The sequence below is a fragment of the Homalodisca vitripennis genome, chromosome 4 (assembly GCF_021130785.1).
Source record: "Homalodisca vitripennis isolate AUS2020 chromosome 4, UT_GWSS_2.1, whole genome shotgun sequence".
Taxonomy (NCBI): Eukaryota; Metazoa; Arthropoda; class Insecta; order Hemiptera; family Cicadellidae; genus Homalodisca; species Homalodisca vitripennis.
In genome coordinates, this window is record NC_060210.1 from 159,171,094 (window position 1) to 159,187,729 (window position 16,636).

General features: G+C 31.3%; 1 protein-coding gene across 6 annotated transcripts in view; it reads left to right on the forward strand.

The window, feature by feature from the left end:
- Positions 1–14,897, forward strand: part of LOC124360431 (crossover junction endonuclease MUS81) — a 28,604-nt gene extending 13,707 nt beyond the window's left edge. For 5 of the 6 annotated variants that reach the window (XM_046814058.1, XM_046814061.1, XM_046814059.1 and 2 more), the window contains 5 exons: positions 5,899–6,047; positions 7,015–7,207; positions 10,208–10,417; positions 11,849–11,962; positions 13,886–14,897. In XM_046814058.1, the coding sequence (XP_046670014.1) occupies positions 5,899–6,047; positions 7,015–7,207; positions 10,208–10,417; positions 11,849–11,962; positions 13,886–14,125 (906 nt within the window). In that variant the 3' untranslated portion in view covers positions 14,126–14,897. The remainder of the gene's footprint in view (positions 1–5,898; positions 6,048–7,014; positions 7,208–10,207; positions 10,418–11,848; positions 11,963–13,885) is intronic. The other variant, XM_046814062.1, reaches the window with a different exon arrangement.
- The last annotated feature ends 1,739 nt before the right edge of the window (positions 14,898–16,636 follow it).

Sequence of the window (16,636 nt, forward strand, 5' to 3'; positions counted from 1 at the left end):
GTACTTTCTTAAAATTAAGAAATAACTAAGAAAAGATGTCTATTTGAATGCTCAATGTCGACACCATAGGTACTAACCATTTAATAACAATAGACGATTATCCCAGAGGAAAATAATTTGTAGAGGGCCACGAAAACAAGTATATTTTCCTACAGTATACCAAAATCAATCTGTATCCATCAGCCATACGCATATAAAAGAGATGAGTTTTTTTTTTACTTATCCTTAGTTTCAAATAGTCTAAGAAATCATAACAGTGGTTTTGTTTCTTTTGAAAGTAAGCCATTGCTACAATACAAATGAATAGATGATCACCCAAAAATGTGCATAGAAATAAAATAATCATAAGTCATTTATTAGCATATAACATTTTACACCATTACAAATTATAATACAAAACAGGTGTCTCGTCATAATATAAACTTACCAACTAAATAAATACTAATTTAAAAAAATTAAAAGCTATGAAAACATGCAATTAAAATACACAATAAACAAACAATTTAAAATATTTATACACTTTGAAACTTGGCTTAATCTAAATAATATTCATTTACTGTGTAATAGACCTTATCTAAGAGATGGGTTTTAAATTTATTTGAAAATTCTTTGTATAATAAATTTGTGCAACATTGTGGTAAAGATTGAATAGATTAATTCCTACATAAAATCAAGTTTGTTCGAATAATTTTGTCCTATGAATTGGGATTGGAAGTAGATCTCTATCTATGTCTTGAACTATAAACTATGGGAATGACGGTTTTCTATTGCTAAATGTTTCGATACATATAAAGTAAAACCTCAAAATATAAAGTGACTACTTTAAATATTTGTAGCTTTTTAAAACAAGTTCTACATGGTATCCTGGAGCTAGATTTGGTTAATATGTGTACTGTTTTTTTTGTAATTTGAATACGCTGTGATTTATATGAACATCCCATAGTGTAGTACCATTCTTCACTATGGAGTAGAAAAAACCATAATATATCATCTTTAAAACTTCAAAACTCACTATATTTTGTAAAAATATTAATACATAGCAAGCAGAACTGTCTTTTCTAAAATTTACATATGGGAATTCCAGCTTTCAAGAAAGGAGTAGTTTTAGTTATAAATCTGTTATATGATTATATTTAACACTTTGAGTGCCGGAATTTAAAAAAATATATTGTAAAAAATGCCGGAATATTTTTTGTGTTTATATGCGAGAAATACCGTGGGTATTTCTGCATAAATGTAAGGTTTCTGAAAAAAATCATAAAAAATTTGCTATCACACATATTTTAACTCTGTTTTTTTTTCTTTGTTGTAGATAAAATTATCTAGAAAGATAAGTAAAAAATATTAGTATAAGAAAATTTTGGGGGTGCTTACATGGAATATTACCTTGAAATTTATTAACAAGAAAACAATTTTTTTAGTTTGACCTATAAAAACTATATTAAAAGATGTTTTAATTTGTTTAACAGCATTTTTATATTAAAGAGCATTTAAAAACAAGCAGAAATCATGTGAAAAACAAAGTAATTATATTTAAAAAAACTGTATTCAGAAGGAAAAAAATCATCTTGAAGAAAAACTTGTTTTTTGTTATAATAGGTCGCTTCCAACGTAACACTATAATTCTGAATTTTTAAATCTTTGTCCTATTTTACCCTAGAAGTGTTACATGAAATATACAACTAACTAAGTAAACTGAAATCATGTAGAAAAAAATACCTTTATTTACAGGTTGAAATCCACGGACAATGTTCTGGTTATACAAAAAAAATTTTAAAAATTCACTACCACTGTTTTAATTTTACAAATACAAGTTAGTTTTACATGTTTACATACATATATATACAGGGTGACAATTAAGTCTGGAACCCCCTTTTTAATTTTTGAACCACAATAGAAAGAAATACCAAAGTTCAAACGTGCTTACTGGTGATAGTAACGCACACATCTGCCCAATTACCGACCAGATATTCCCTTTGGGGGACGGTCCACAAGGAGTCAGACAAAATTCTTAAATAGCAGCATAGGTCAAGTTTGGTATCAAATTAAAGGTCTCACTTAGCAGAGTACAATGCCGCAAACCGGACTTCAAAAGGTGGATTCATTCAGTAGTTATAGCTATTTGAATTTTATAACAATTTAAAAATGTAAATTATTAAGTATTACAAGTAAACACCAATTTTTAAGTACCTGTGATCAAAGTAAGTGTTCAAAATGTTCCCCTCCCATCATCTAACAATGTAGTAATCAAAGCCAGGAATCAATAATTATTACCAATAACACAATTACTGTTAGAATGTGAAAGTGGCAGATTGAGTCATACACAGCATCCACAGAAACTTAACGTTTGGGCAGGTATTATAGGAAATCTAATTATGGCCCCATTATTTATCAATGGTAATTTAAATGGTGACTCGTATCTAGCAATGCTCCAAAATGAGATAATTCCTGCACTACAAGCTGCTCTTGGTCGACAATTTCAAAGAATTTATTTCCAACAAGATGGCGCGCCACCACACTTTGCTCTCCTTGTTAGAGAATACTTGGATACAATATTCCATCACAGATGGATTGGAAGACGTGGTGCAGTAGAGTGGCCTGCTCGTTCCCCTGCTTTATCTCCGCTGGATTTTTTTCTTTGGGGATACCTCAAAGATAAAGTTTATCGTACTAAGCCTCGAGATTTGGCGCACCTAAGAAATCTCATAGTCCAAGAAGCTCAAGATATTCCTCGTGACTACCTTCAAAATGCAGTGGATGGTTTTTAAAACCGCCTAGGACATTGCCAGACGATGGGAGGGGAACATTTTGAACACTTACTTTGATCACAGGTACTTAAAAATTGGTGTTTACTTGTAATACTTAATAATTTACATTGTTAAATTGTTATAAAATTCAAATAGCTATAACTACTGAATGAATCCACCTTTTGAAGTCCGGTTTGCGGCATTGTACTCTGCTAAGTGAGACCTTTAATTTGATACCAAACTTGACCTATGCTGCTATTTAAGAATTTTGTCTGACTCCTTGTGGACCGTCCCCCAAAGGGAATATCTGGTCATTAATTGGGCAGATGTGTGCGTTACTATCACCAGTAAGCACGTTTGAACTTTGGTATTTCTTTCTATTGTGGTTCAAAAATTAAAAAGGGGGTTCCAGACTTAATTGTCACCCTGTATATACAACTGATTGTTATTTCTTATTTACATTTATGGCCATGAACACAAGCTGGATGCAATCCCTTATGACAGCGAGAACAAACAAAATGCTAAGGAGCCCGTAGGGCTTCTGGCAATTCTCGCATATTACCATGAAGCCCGCTCCGGGCTCCGCAGCACTCAAAGGGTTAAAATAGCTAGACTTAAATCATACTTATTTTTAAACTAGCTGTTACCTGTGGCTCGCGTATGGTTTTTAAATTCATAGTCCGTAGCCTACTTTGTCAAATCACTTATGATGTAATATGACGGTTCTCTATGTTATTTTTTAAACGTAAGTAGGCATATGATCAGATTCATGTTATTTCAGTGTTCATGGTTGGACGATCAGAGGTTGATGAACTAATTTTTATATCAAGCTTGGTGTGTAAAAGACCATTTCTGAGTAATTAATTATATTTCCGATGCCACAACTGAGTTTGCCTTGTTGCTTTCATCAAAAAAAGTGATACATATGCTCAAAAAAACTACTTTGGTTAAATAAAAAAACCTTATTTCCATCTCTCGTGATCTAGTTTCGGACTAATATATTTCCAGCGTCACAGTTGTGTTTACCTATTTGTTCCAACAAAGGAAATATATCTATCTAGTTAGGATTGAGAAGGCTACTTCGGCCAAAATGTGTCTACTTCCAGATGTTTAAATTCACATCTAGTCTAATGTATTTACAATGCTACAGTTAACAAAATATTTATATAAATGGGTGTGTGTAGATGTACAAAACCTACTTCTGTCAAAAAGCATTGACTTCCGGTCTAAGATATTTCCAGTGTTATATTAGAATTTTCCATGTTATCCTGACAAATAGAATAAATGTAAACACGTAAAACTTAGAAGCTTACTTCAGCTAAAACCAAAAAGCGTCTATTTTCAGGCCGTTTAAATTAACAGTCTAATGTATTTATGGGGTCAAATTTGAGTTTACTTTATTGTCCCGACTAAGAAAATATATACATATTATGTAGATCCCAGAGAACTTCTTTTGTCAAAAACGGTCTACTTACCGTCTTCTTCTGTTCTAAGATATTTTCAGTGCCATAGTTGAGTTTTCCTTGTGGTCACAATGAAGAAAATATACGTCTTAGGACAGAACAGGAGTTTAATGTCAGTAAAATTTTAATTATGAAACATAAAGTTTAGAATTAAAATAGTGGTTAAATTTAATAAACATATTGGCATGCTGTCATAATAAAATGTTTCACAGAACAGTTCTCGGAGATCTGCAGCCATACTTCTTAGATACAGATTACGTTTTGTATTTACTTGAATCAATCAATTCTTTATTTGATTTTTGATCAATTAACTTTTTATTGTATGTATTTTTTCTAAAATAATAAATATTTATTGGTTATAACAGTCAGAGCAATCGACAAAAAAAAAAAAAATATATATATATATATATATATACACACACAGGGTGTGTCCTGTAACACTCTGGACAAAGATATACCATGTTGTTGCTCAGGTCAAGACAAACATAGTAATTGAGTTTATCTTCTACACTGGCTGAGAATGTACTCAAAGAGAGAGCAAGCTCTCTCGATCTTCATCTGAGTACACTGTAACACAGTGACAACTGAAATCTGTTGTCTATCTGTGTCTGAAGAGATGAAACAATGTCGAAACAGCTTCACTACATTATAAGTGTCTACTCGTTTGCTCAGACTGGTTTTTACCAGCAAGCCATAGTGCATAGCAAGGAGGTTACACAAGCTGCTCGCGTGGCTGGACACATTGTGTCATGTAACTCCAAAATGTAATTTCACTCGGTCAGTAGAGTGAAAGTGTGACCTGCGCTCAAGCTCACTTCGTGTGGGGAGCAGCATCTCAATGAGAAGGCACATACACATGTTCTGGTTGGACGTCATATTACATAGGTTAAAACAAATAAAGTGGTTATTTTGATATCATGGTCAGACCAAACCTCGACTGAACTAGCTACGTTTACACTGGCAAAAAGTTGCACAAGTTTTGTCTCCGACAGTAATAATCACTAAGTCTAAACAAGCCCAAGAGCTCTCACAACCGCTGCCTCAACCAGTGTGATGAATCGTCACCAAATTTCTCGCATGTCGCTAGCAACAAAAGGTTAAAAATGGACTAAAGAATTGGATATTTTTGACCAGGAAAACCAGGGAAAAAACCAGAAATTTGAAAATAGATTTTAAGTGGCCACCTTGCCTTTCCTGAAGCCATAAATCAATTAAAAAAATCAGTAGTTAATTAAGGAGTGCTTAGAATGCAAAGGTAATTTATTTACATCTTTACCTTATATGAACATGCATTTTAAATATCTCAGGATTTCTAGATAACAATGATATAAGATTTTTAAAAGTATACAATCACATTGAATCATTAAAAATCAATATTGTTACTAATATAATTTCTGATTGATTGCAACTGAACCAAGTTCACCTTTTTGGAAACAAATTTCCATGTTCTTCTGGCAATAAAGGAAAACTAATTTATAACTACTAGAGGAGGAAATAAAGCATTCAATACAACATTGATAGAAGATGGGAAATGGGAATACAATTATTTTTAAAATTATAAAACAGAATTATTCAAACTTTAGAAATGTCTTGACAAATTAATTTTTATTTTCATATAGGTGTTAGAAGAACATTATAATATTTTGAAATTATTATCTTTATTAAGCAATCTTTATAATATGTTACAGCCGGTTATTCCTCTTGGAACTGAAGAAATATCTAGTGACCACCGCTTAACCCAAAATAGTGAAAGCACTTCTAGTGAATGGGAAGAAGTAATTTTTCCACCGGGTTCATTTCAGACCATTCTTCTTGTTGATACACAAGAAATCCACAAGTGAGTAAAGTTATTTGTTCGAGTTAGCTTTAAATGTACCCACACTGTTGTCATAACTTTCTCTCTTGTGATACCAATATTGTCTCGTCATAAATTTCAAGCAACCACTCATCACCTTTTCAACCCCTTTCACTATATTCCTTGAAATGTTATTTTAAAATTATATCAATATTGACATTTATTTCATTGAATATTAATATTGGGAAATTAGTTATCTGATAGTGTACTTATGAGATGAAGTCCCAGATTGTTTGAGTGAGCTTTTTGTCTGTGCACTATAACAGCCTTAAGCAGAAAACACTACAAAGTAATAAAAATAAATTTTTTAAATTGTGTTTTAGACTATCAACATTAAATTAATTATGAATAGAATGAATGTAATACAATCTACAGTCTTGTTACTATCAAAGATCAGGCTCAACAAAAAAGCCACCCTGTATATTAATCTGACTGTATTACCCCCTTGATAGTGCAAAATTCCAGATTCTCATACTGGTTGAGACCTTTATGATGACATATACTCTCTAAATGTGCCGTACTGTTAGTCCCCATATTCACAAGGACTAATAGCATCCTCATAACTCTGTTGTCAAATACTGTAGTCCCAGAATTGTCACTGCCATGAATAGTTTAATTATACTAGTCTTTCTGTTAGTGATTATAATAGAGGCCTCGTACTAAAAGTAGAAAAAGTTCTGATTACTTTGTTCAGTTTAATCAATATTATTAACTTTAATTAAAATTTATGCAAGTGTTAGCTTTTTACCTTTTTTTAGGATGAATGTTTTTTTTGTTTTTGTTATTTAAAAAAGATGCATACATATAATTTTGGTGAAACACGTTCTTTGGATTTTGAGCCAGTTACATTACATTAATTAGCATTTGTCATTAAAACCATTTACATTTAATTATATTTTTCCCTCTTTGATAACCTTTTCAGTTCTCATTCATTTACACATTTTTCTAGAGGGGATGAACTAGTCAAGGCGTTGGAGGCCCAAGGTACAATATTAGAAGTACGTAAACTAAAAGTAGGAGATTTTGCTTGGGTGAGTAGAAATGCAGCTGGTCAAGAACTTTTGTTGCCGTTTATTGTTGAACGTAAAAGACTAGATGATCTTGCTAGCAGCATAAAAGATGGCAGATTTCATGAACAGAAGGTAAGTAAAGTGTCAGTTTATTTCATTTTCAAATAGTTAATATGTATATAGATATAGTTTAAATAGGGAAATTTAAATTATTTTTCAGTAATGGTTTTGTAATTTAGAGAGTTTAACCTTTTAATAAGTATTCAGCAAGAACTTTACAGTAAAATTATTGTCGGTGACTCGTGTCATAAACCTTTAACACAAATCAATCATTTGCATGAAACATGAAACTGTCACTCTTGTGTCAACATGTTTCTAATTGCTGTATAACTAACACTTAATGCCTGACAGCTGTAAATTGATAATAATTGGCTCATTCTTGTTTGCTTGAACTAAAAGAAATCAACAGTCGCTCACTACTGTTTGATTGCTACTGATTTCTAATGGTTAAAAATTAATAATTACTAAAGCACTTGGTGAGTGTTCTTATTGCAATTACCACAACATTTTATGAATAATAGGATTTTGGACATTTGCCATTGTTTTATGTTACAAAATAACACTACATTTCGAGAGGATTTAAATCTACCGTCTTCGTCAGCTGGAAAGAAAATTAAAACATAAACATGCACCTAAAACCTACAACATGTTTATGGCAATCAACTGCCACAAAAAAAGAAACAAACCTGCCAACTAGTAAAGTCCAGATAGGAGAAAATAAATCCATGCATTGTCACTGCACAGAAGTTAAAAGCAAAAACATGTGTCACACCAGCACAAGCGATAATGGAACACTAACAAGAGAAATAATGTCAGCATTGCCTGTGGTATTGCAGTGTGTCATCTAAAACAAAGACGCAAAAAAGCGATGGTTGAGAGGGGAAGGGTAAAGACATAAAGCCCTGGCCCTACGTTAAGGTTAACTTAGTGGTTGGTCTGCTAATTTTATGTATAAAGCCTCAAGAAGTTTATGTTTGAAGAAATACTCCTCATGGTGTATTTATGTGGCTTCATTCTAATCCATCAGTTTAGCAATGTTGTGCAATTTTAGACTTTTCCACTAGCCCTGTTTTTGTATTTTCTTTATGTTATTTAATTCTTACATTTAGTGGTCTTTTCGTCTCACCAATACATTTCCTATTACAAGGACATGTTACACTGTAATAAAGTTCTTGAATCCTGTGTTCCATTTTTGGTTTGGTTTTTACGAAACTGTTTAAGAGTGTTTATTTAAATGGTCATTAATTAACCCATTTTTGTATGATCTGATTCAACAATTTTGATTTCTTCTTTTAAGTTATCCATGTCTGAGCACAAGCTCTTTGCTCTGTCAAACAGAATATGTGACTTCTTTGACAGGTTTGTGATGGTTCATTTGAAAATTTAGATTAACAACAGTTCATTGTAAGAAAACACACATGGGTAATATCTAAATTTCCAATTGAATCTAAATGGAACAGTGCCTGGGTTCATTTTCTCTTATCTGAATTTCTAGCAGTTGGGTATTATTCCCTTATTTTATTTTGTTTGGTGGCAGTCCATTTCCACATGTTGTAGGTTTTAAATACATACTTCTAATGTATTAATTTTCATTAAACTTGATAAAGAGGGTAGATTTAATTCCTTTGAAACATGGTGTTACAGATTTTGTAAAATACAATGATGGCAAATATCCAAAATCCCATTAACCTGTCAACTCTTCCATCATCAGTTACAAACTTAAAACACAAACCAATGTTTAGAAGTGTTTTAGTTTCTATTGTGTTTCTTTAATGTTTTTGTTGGTATGACAGGAACTAGTAGAAATAATGATGAAGGCATGTTATTGTTTTTAGATTATAGATTAGGTAATAAATTTATGCTTTGAGCAAGACATTTCTGAAAATATAATAAATTAAAAAAATATATATAATCTATATGTACAAAAATGAATGTTTGTGTGTTTGTCCTTTATGGAATCGTGAACTATTTGACCGATCATTATGAAAATTTGTGTGTTTATGTATTTTTCCACGGAAAAGGTTTATATGCTATACCCATTGAGTAACTCGCCACCAGGCGACAGTGAAAATATAAAAGTTATTAAAGCGCCTGCACATTTTAAACTGCAATCACTAGACAGTTACGTATATTAAAAAGCCAAACACTATTTGAAGGCTGAATTTTTGGTTGAACTTAAAGCTTGAGTGTGAGACCACTTTATAATGAAGTACATGAGCGTGTACAATGGCTATAAATATACACTTTGACAGATTTTCTTAATCGTGGCAACAAGCTTTACATCGGCGTTGGAAATAATGATTCGCTTGAACCAGAAGTACTCTTACACGGGGAAAAGCTTACGAAAAAATTGCGAAGCCGCGGGAAACATCTAGTATAATATAATTATAACACAATTTAACATGTATTTAAATTACATTATAATTGTTAATTTTAAGAAATTATCATTAGAACTATTAGTAATAATTTTATTTGATTGCAAAAAAAACCTGGCAGTAAGATATTACAGCGTAGATGAAAACCGATAACTCACGGAGTTTAAACTTTACAACAAGGCAAAAGTTTCCGAATTGCCATCTTACCATTTCGCCAATTTTTATAATTAACATGCGTTGCTATAACCACGGTTCTATTTCATAATGATTACAAAAGCCCATGGATTTTACATACTCTATTCCATGTTATAAATTAAAAATAATACTTTTTGAGCATGCAACATTGTACATCTCTCATGTGCCTAAGTAGAAGTTGCAAGACATATGAAATGAAGCAAAGTGAAAACAAACACTAAGTGAACACATTGACCCTGTGAGTACCAGGAGACTGTGGATAATATAGACAATTCACTCAGATTGGTAATGTGGCCACTAGTACACATGGTTAATAATGTATTTATTTCCTAGTGTTTAACAAAACTAGCTATTTATTCATATTGTGATATATCATACAATAATATGCTCTTTTACTTCTTTGTATTATTGTGACAGGTTTGTTAATTTATACTGCATGTAAACAACATAAATTTCTTTATTTATTCTGAACATTTTTCGGAGACTTGTATTTGGGTTACAGTTTCGTATGAAGCAATGTGGTCTGCCCCACTGCATGTACCTGGTAGAGAGCCATGGACAGAGACAATACAGTCTGCCCACCTCCACCCTCCTGCAGGCCGCTGCCAACACACAGTTCATTGACAGGTTTGCAGTGAAGTATACAGCCAACTCTCACGAGACTGTTGCGTACCTCGCCACATTCACTAAAGTTATTTCAAGGAAGTTTTCTGTGAGTGTAAAATATTAATGTCATTCTTTGTTCTTTTAAAACAATATTACTAGTAGCAACAAATACTTCACCATTATCTTTATTATTTGATTTATGTTGATGTTAGATTATTCAATGAGCCCTCTGTAATGAATTCTTAAGTATCTTCACATCTTGCCTTTTAAAAACTTTGCTTTATATACTTTTTTTCTAAAATTTGTTCTGTATGGTGGAAAAGATGAGGATTTTAATTGTAATATTCTGTTTTCACACACACACACACTTACTTCTATTTAATGTTCACTTATTTATTATTTGTTGAACACGTCATGTATGTAAAACAAATGTGGGGAAATTTTTAAATATGGTTAAATAGGTGGAAATTTGAAACAGTTTTCCTGTATCACTGTTGTTGATTTTGCATCATTTAGTGTCTGAATTTAAAAACCATAACCCTCTCCCGGTCGAATTACCGCAATGAGTCTCAAGTGCTACCGGGCTGAATTGATTGGGCCACTCTGTCACGGGAGAACACACTTGTGCCTTTATTATTTTAACAACTCTATTAAAACAAAACTATTATACATTGTTGTCAGTGTTATTATATTCTGTATGATATGATGGTATTTTAAAAAGTATTAAGCCTAAAAGCTAAACTAAATCTAAATGAATACTCACTAATTTGTACAAGAAATGATTTTTTTGTCAAATTAAAATAAAACTACATATTTTGTACAAATAACTGTAAAAACAATATAACAATATGTGAGTAAATCAGTAGCTGCAGGCAGTTATAAACATGTCTAGTAATTATGTAAAATAGCAAAAGAAGTTGGAAGGAATTTTGATGAAAAATGGTTAAATCGCTGTCAATGAAGAACTTGATAATGTTTCGTATATTATTTCTAGATCACATAGAAATAATCACATAGAATGTGTGTTTTGTTTACATCACTAGGCTTAAAAACATGCAGTGAACAAAGGCAGCAATACTGCCAATAGATATTTCCATTAGCAGTTCCAAAAGTAGCCGTATGGTGCTAGGACAAAACAGATAGCAATGATGGTGATCTGCAGCCCTTGGACATTAGCACCAGGCTTCCTGCCATGGTGATTGCCCGGGAGAGGGTTAAGTTACTTTGTTGGAATTTTGCATGTTTGTGTCATGTCTTTCTAGGATGTAATATTGTGCTGAAAGAAAAAATCTATTATAGTTTCAGTCTATAATGGTTACAAGATAAAAGCATAAGATCTTAGTATTATAATAAGATTAAAGCTATTTTTATAAAAAAATTATCATTGACCTCCACAATAAATTTCTTAACTATTATGTCTACTCTAAATTGTCAATGTACTACAGTCTTGTATGTCAGTAAATAATGAGTGATCATGGCTAAAGATACATTCAATTTTGTATTTGTTTTCATTGTGAAACACATTTTTATATTTCAGAACAAAACACTATTGGGATGTAAAAAAAACATGTTGCCAACATTTGACATTCAAGATGACTGTATTTCATTAATATCTTTTATGGAGTTCAACAAAACATCAGGAAAAACACGGGTGAGTTTGTCATTTAACTAAAAAAAAAGAAAACTATATACTTGTAATAAAGGCTCTAATTAAATAATTAATAATGGGACATTCTATATTGTTCTATGTGTAGTACATTCTATTTAAGGAAGTGTGAGCAATTAATTATTTACCAAAATTAGTGTATCAAGTTAAAATTATGTCACAGTTTGAATTTTAAGATTGAGTATATTATATTTGAGTAGTATTGTTTGAATTTAGATATGATAAGCTTAAATATTTATGTAAGTTATAGAATTCATGGCAGATAGATACAAATTGTTTAGATGTTAGTGGTACTGTAAAAGGATTCATAGTATACTGGTATCATCAATATAATCCAGTGAGTTGAATATAGAGCGTGTAAATCCTGATAAAATCTGTCAGTATTGGAGTTTGAAAGAGCATTTTAAATACAAACTTATTTACGTTGATATAGTGGTGTCCATTTATTGGTTGTTTGCCACGATTTGAATCAAAGATAAACAACGTTTTATTCTTTTTGTTCTAAATTCTGTATTTATTCTATATTTTCTGCGTTAAAAAAGTAATTATTCGGCTGAATGCAATTGCGATCTACTGGAGAATCGTAGGAACACTTTTACATAGTTTCCGTTGTGCCTAATAGAGTGTTTTAGGTTGTTCTTTTTTAAATTTTTTTCAGATATAATTATACCAGATATAAAAAGCAATATTTGTTTCTATTTCTTATTTGTTTACATTTTGTTGCTGCATTCAACTAATTTAGTACTAACTTTTATTTAGTTGGTGGACGTGAATTTTAAGGATTGCAAGTGACAGTTGGGGAATGAACATAGGTGCAATTAGAGATCATATCGAATGGTACAAAAACATTTTTTACATTAATCTTTTTAGTGAAGATTTTTGTGACTGGTAAAAGTGACTTTTGTGATGATTCCCATAGTGATGAAAACTATGAGGACAGACAGACTGCCCTTGTGATTGTGACATGGTGTTGTATCTCAGAATGCTTCCAGGCCTTTCATTCTACCAAAAACTTTTAATGGTACATGGGAACACTTAATTTAACTAAGAGATTATCATATAGTGCCGTGCCTGTGTTTATATAAAAAATATAGACAAATATTGATTTTTATTTGTGTTACAGTACATATTATTAGTAAATCGTACATAAAAATATTTTAAAAATTTTATTCTAAATTATAGCCCATTATTTTATCTTTAAAAACCCAATATATAACAAATATTCCACTTTTTGGGATGCAACTACTGTGAAACCCCCCACCTGTCAAAGGGTTAATTAGGTGCACTCAATATAATTTGTTTGAAAATGTATTTGTTTGTCATTTTTACTTACACATTAAATTTGTTTTTACCTAACTCATCTTATGTATATATTGTGTTATGACATATGCTTAAACAGCATCCATTCATGTAGTGTGTTCTCCTGTCATTGTGTTGTCTAAATCTGCCTGTGTTTGTCTTTTCCATACTAATAATGTTTTTGATTATTAAAAATATTTGTTTCTGTCAGATATTTGGATTAAAATATTAAAAATAGGTAATTTGTGTATAATCTTGTGGATAGTGGATATAAACTAACATTTATTGTTAAGATAATATAATATTTTTAAATTTCATGAAAAACATAAAACCAATATTTAAAACTTTTATTTGTTTTGTGAGGCCTTTCAATAGCGAGGCTATCATCTTCAGACACATCACATTTTGTGATGTGTCTGAAGATGATAGCCTCGCTATTGAAAGGCCTCACAAAACAAATAAAAGTTTTAAATGTTGGTTTTATGTTTTTCATGTAATTTAACAGTGACCAATATAAGCTCCATCTACAGCATTATATTTTTAGTTTAAAATTATAGATAATAATAAAACCTTAATAGTTTTGGACTGTGACTTGTTATCTATTTTCAGAAATATTCTGTCAAAGAAATGTTCATCAAACAATTGGTACAGCTGCGAGGTCTGTCTGTGGAGAAAGCTCTGGCAATAGTGGGAAGATACCCTTGTCCAAGGAGCTTAATTACAGCTTTTCAGGAAGGTGGTAATGAGAAGTTGTTGGCTGATATTCCTGTCGGAAACCTCAGTAGGAAAATTGGTCCAGTGATAAGTAAGGCTGTGTATGAATTGTATAATAAATCTATTTTAAGTTGATTATTAATAACTGTTAGAGATTTATCTAAATAGAATCATCTCAATCACAATCTAAAAAATTGTATTTTTTTATAACCCTTTGCCTTCCAATCAATGGTGACCAACCTAGTGAAGACGGTTTCATTTTGGTATTTTGCAGTTATCCACCTAGTGAACTTCATATTTGTTGTAGTAAGAAATACATTGGAACGCTCATAAAATGTTTGCCCGCATTGACGGTATTAACAGTATAAGCAGTAATTTTTATGTGACAGAATTTTCAGTAATTTATTGCCCCCCAAAACACTGTTTTTATCTTTTTTTCTGCCTGGGAGCTGTAATATTAGTTTGACACGATTGCAGCTTGGTATCATGGCAACACCAACATTGACCGGCACTTGTCTGACACTAACCCCTCTATCGCCTACAACACACCCCTCTCTGCCTTCTCCTAGCCCAGCTCCCATCATACTCATGGCGGCCTTGGCAGGGGACTGCATGACATAATTAATTTATAGACTTCTTAATGCTATAATTTTTTAAGAAAGAAAAGGTTGTTTGTTAAAACAGCTTTTCATTAGAGTAGTATAACAAACATGTTTAAAATTTTTACCCATTAATTCTACTTGGGGTACATGAAGACATGGCTAGTGAGAAGACCATTCTACAGCATAAGCGAAATCTTCAAAAACAACGGAGAACCCCAACAATCTGACTAAAGCTGAAATGATTTCTGTATATTGACAATATTGTAATTCTTGATGGATGTACAATAAAAATATTTTGACTTTGACTTTGACTACTTAAATTTACTATGTTAAAGGATACCGCAGAAGGTTAATTAACAGTAACTATATAAAAGTTTATTTTATTTGGGGATATTTTTGCCTACTACCCTCATTTCAAACTTAACACTAGATGATACTGTACATTTTGTTATATTTTTTTAAAATTTAATAAATTATGCTGCAACTACCTTTATTATTTGTAGTGTTTTCAATTTGTACAAAATAAAATAATGAAAGTACAAAAACAATTGAACTTTGAAACGTTAAATAACATTTTGGTAATTGTATATTAAACTAACAAGAGTAGGAAAGGAAGTAAAATAATCCTATTTGAAGAGGATGTAATTATAAAATATGTCTTAAAAGATTATACTTCTAAAATTAATATTAACAAGGGGACAGATGTTAGTCTACTTCGCAGTCAGTAGGAGAAAAATTCGCTTTAATATTTTTTTTTTTAAACTAAATACATTGACTGGAATAACCTACTGACTAAATTATACAAAACTCAAAGATTGTATTCAATGGTTTAAAAGGGGCTCGAAACTAATTACTACTGCGTTTTGCAATCATTTATGATCCAATTCTATCTATCATACTTGTAATACAGTTTTGTTAACAAACACATTTTGTTTTACAGTTATGCTAGTTATCATCTTTATGTTTATACTTTTAGTGACTGTTATTAGAATATGAGTCAAATTAATTGGTTGTATATAACACTAGCTGTTACTTGCAGATTAACATGCAATTTTGTTTGCATGACTGAAGTGACATGGATATATTCTTTTTTATTGGCATATCAGGCATTTCAGAGATGAGTGGTGGTTATTAAATAAAAGTCCACATATAGATCCCATTTTCGAATAGTTCAATAAAAATTAACAGGTTCTGAAGTCGGAGAGTGAAACGTTTTTAAGTGCATACTTTATGCAAATGTGTTTAAAATTCCATATTTAAATTAGAGCCTTGCAATATTTTTTTACAGAACTGCTCTTAATACTTTTTGTTTGACGAAGTACAAACGGTCACACATTTCCATACTGGTATTACAATATTTGATAGTTTGAATAATTCGGACAATAGGAGAATGTTGTCAATGATTCTGTTTACATGTCTTAGTTGTATTTCCTTCAGGCTAATAAATCACTTTAATTATTATATTGGCATTATACAGGGTATCCTGTAACCCTGGACAAAGGTGTACCAAGCTATTGCTCAGATGAAGACACCACATTGGTGGTGAACATGGGTTTCCGATTCTTAGTTTCCCGTCTGTCTATTTGTATGTGTTATTTTATAAAAATATAATTTTATTTTAAAGGTAATAGATTACTAAATTTGGCTCAAATTTTTTATAATAAGAAGACCAATTACTAAAATAATATTATTAATATCATCTTTAATATTTTCAAAAATGGTGGCCATTAAAACTTAAAAACCAGCAATTTTTTTCGAGAAATACAGGAGTAACATTTTTAAAGGATTTTATCCAGAGTCCTAATGACACCAAAATTATTTAAATCAAATATAAATAACTTATTTAAAGCAGATTTCCTGTAACAAGGCACGGCTCACACTGTGGTTTTCAGCGAATAGCTAACAATACAAAAAATGAATAAACAGCAGCTCCAGAATATCTTATGTAGGCCTATAATTGCACTTAGATCCAAGTTCTTTTATTAAAAGCAGTAAAGTACATTAAGATCTGTTTGCTAAGTAACTTTTGTCTAAATAAATTTTA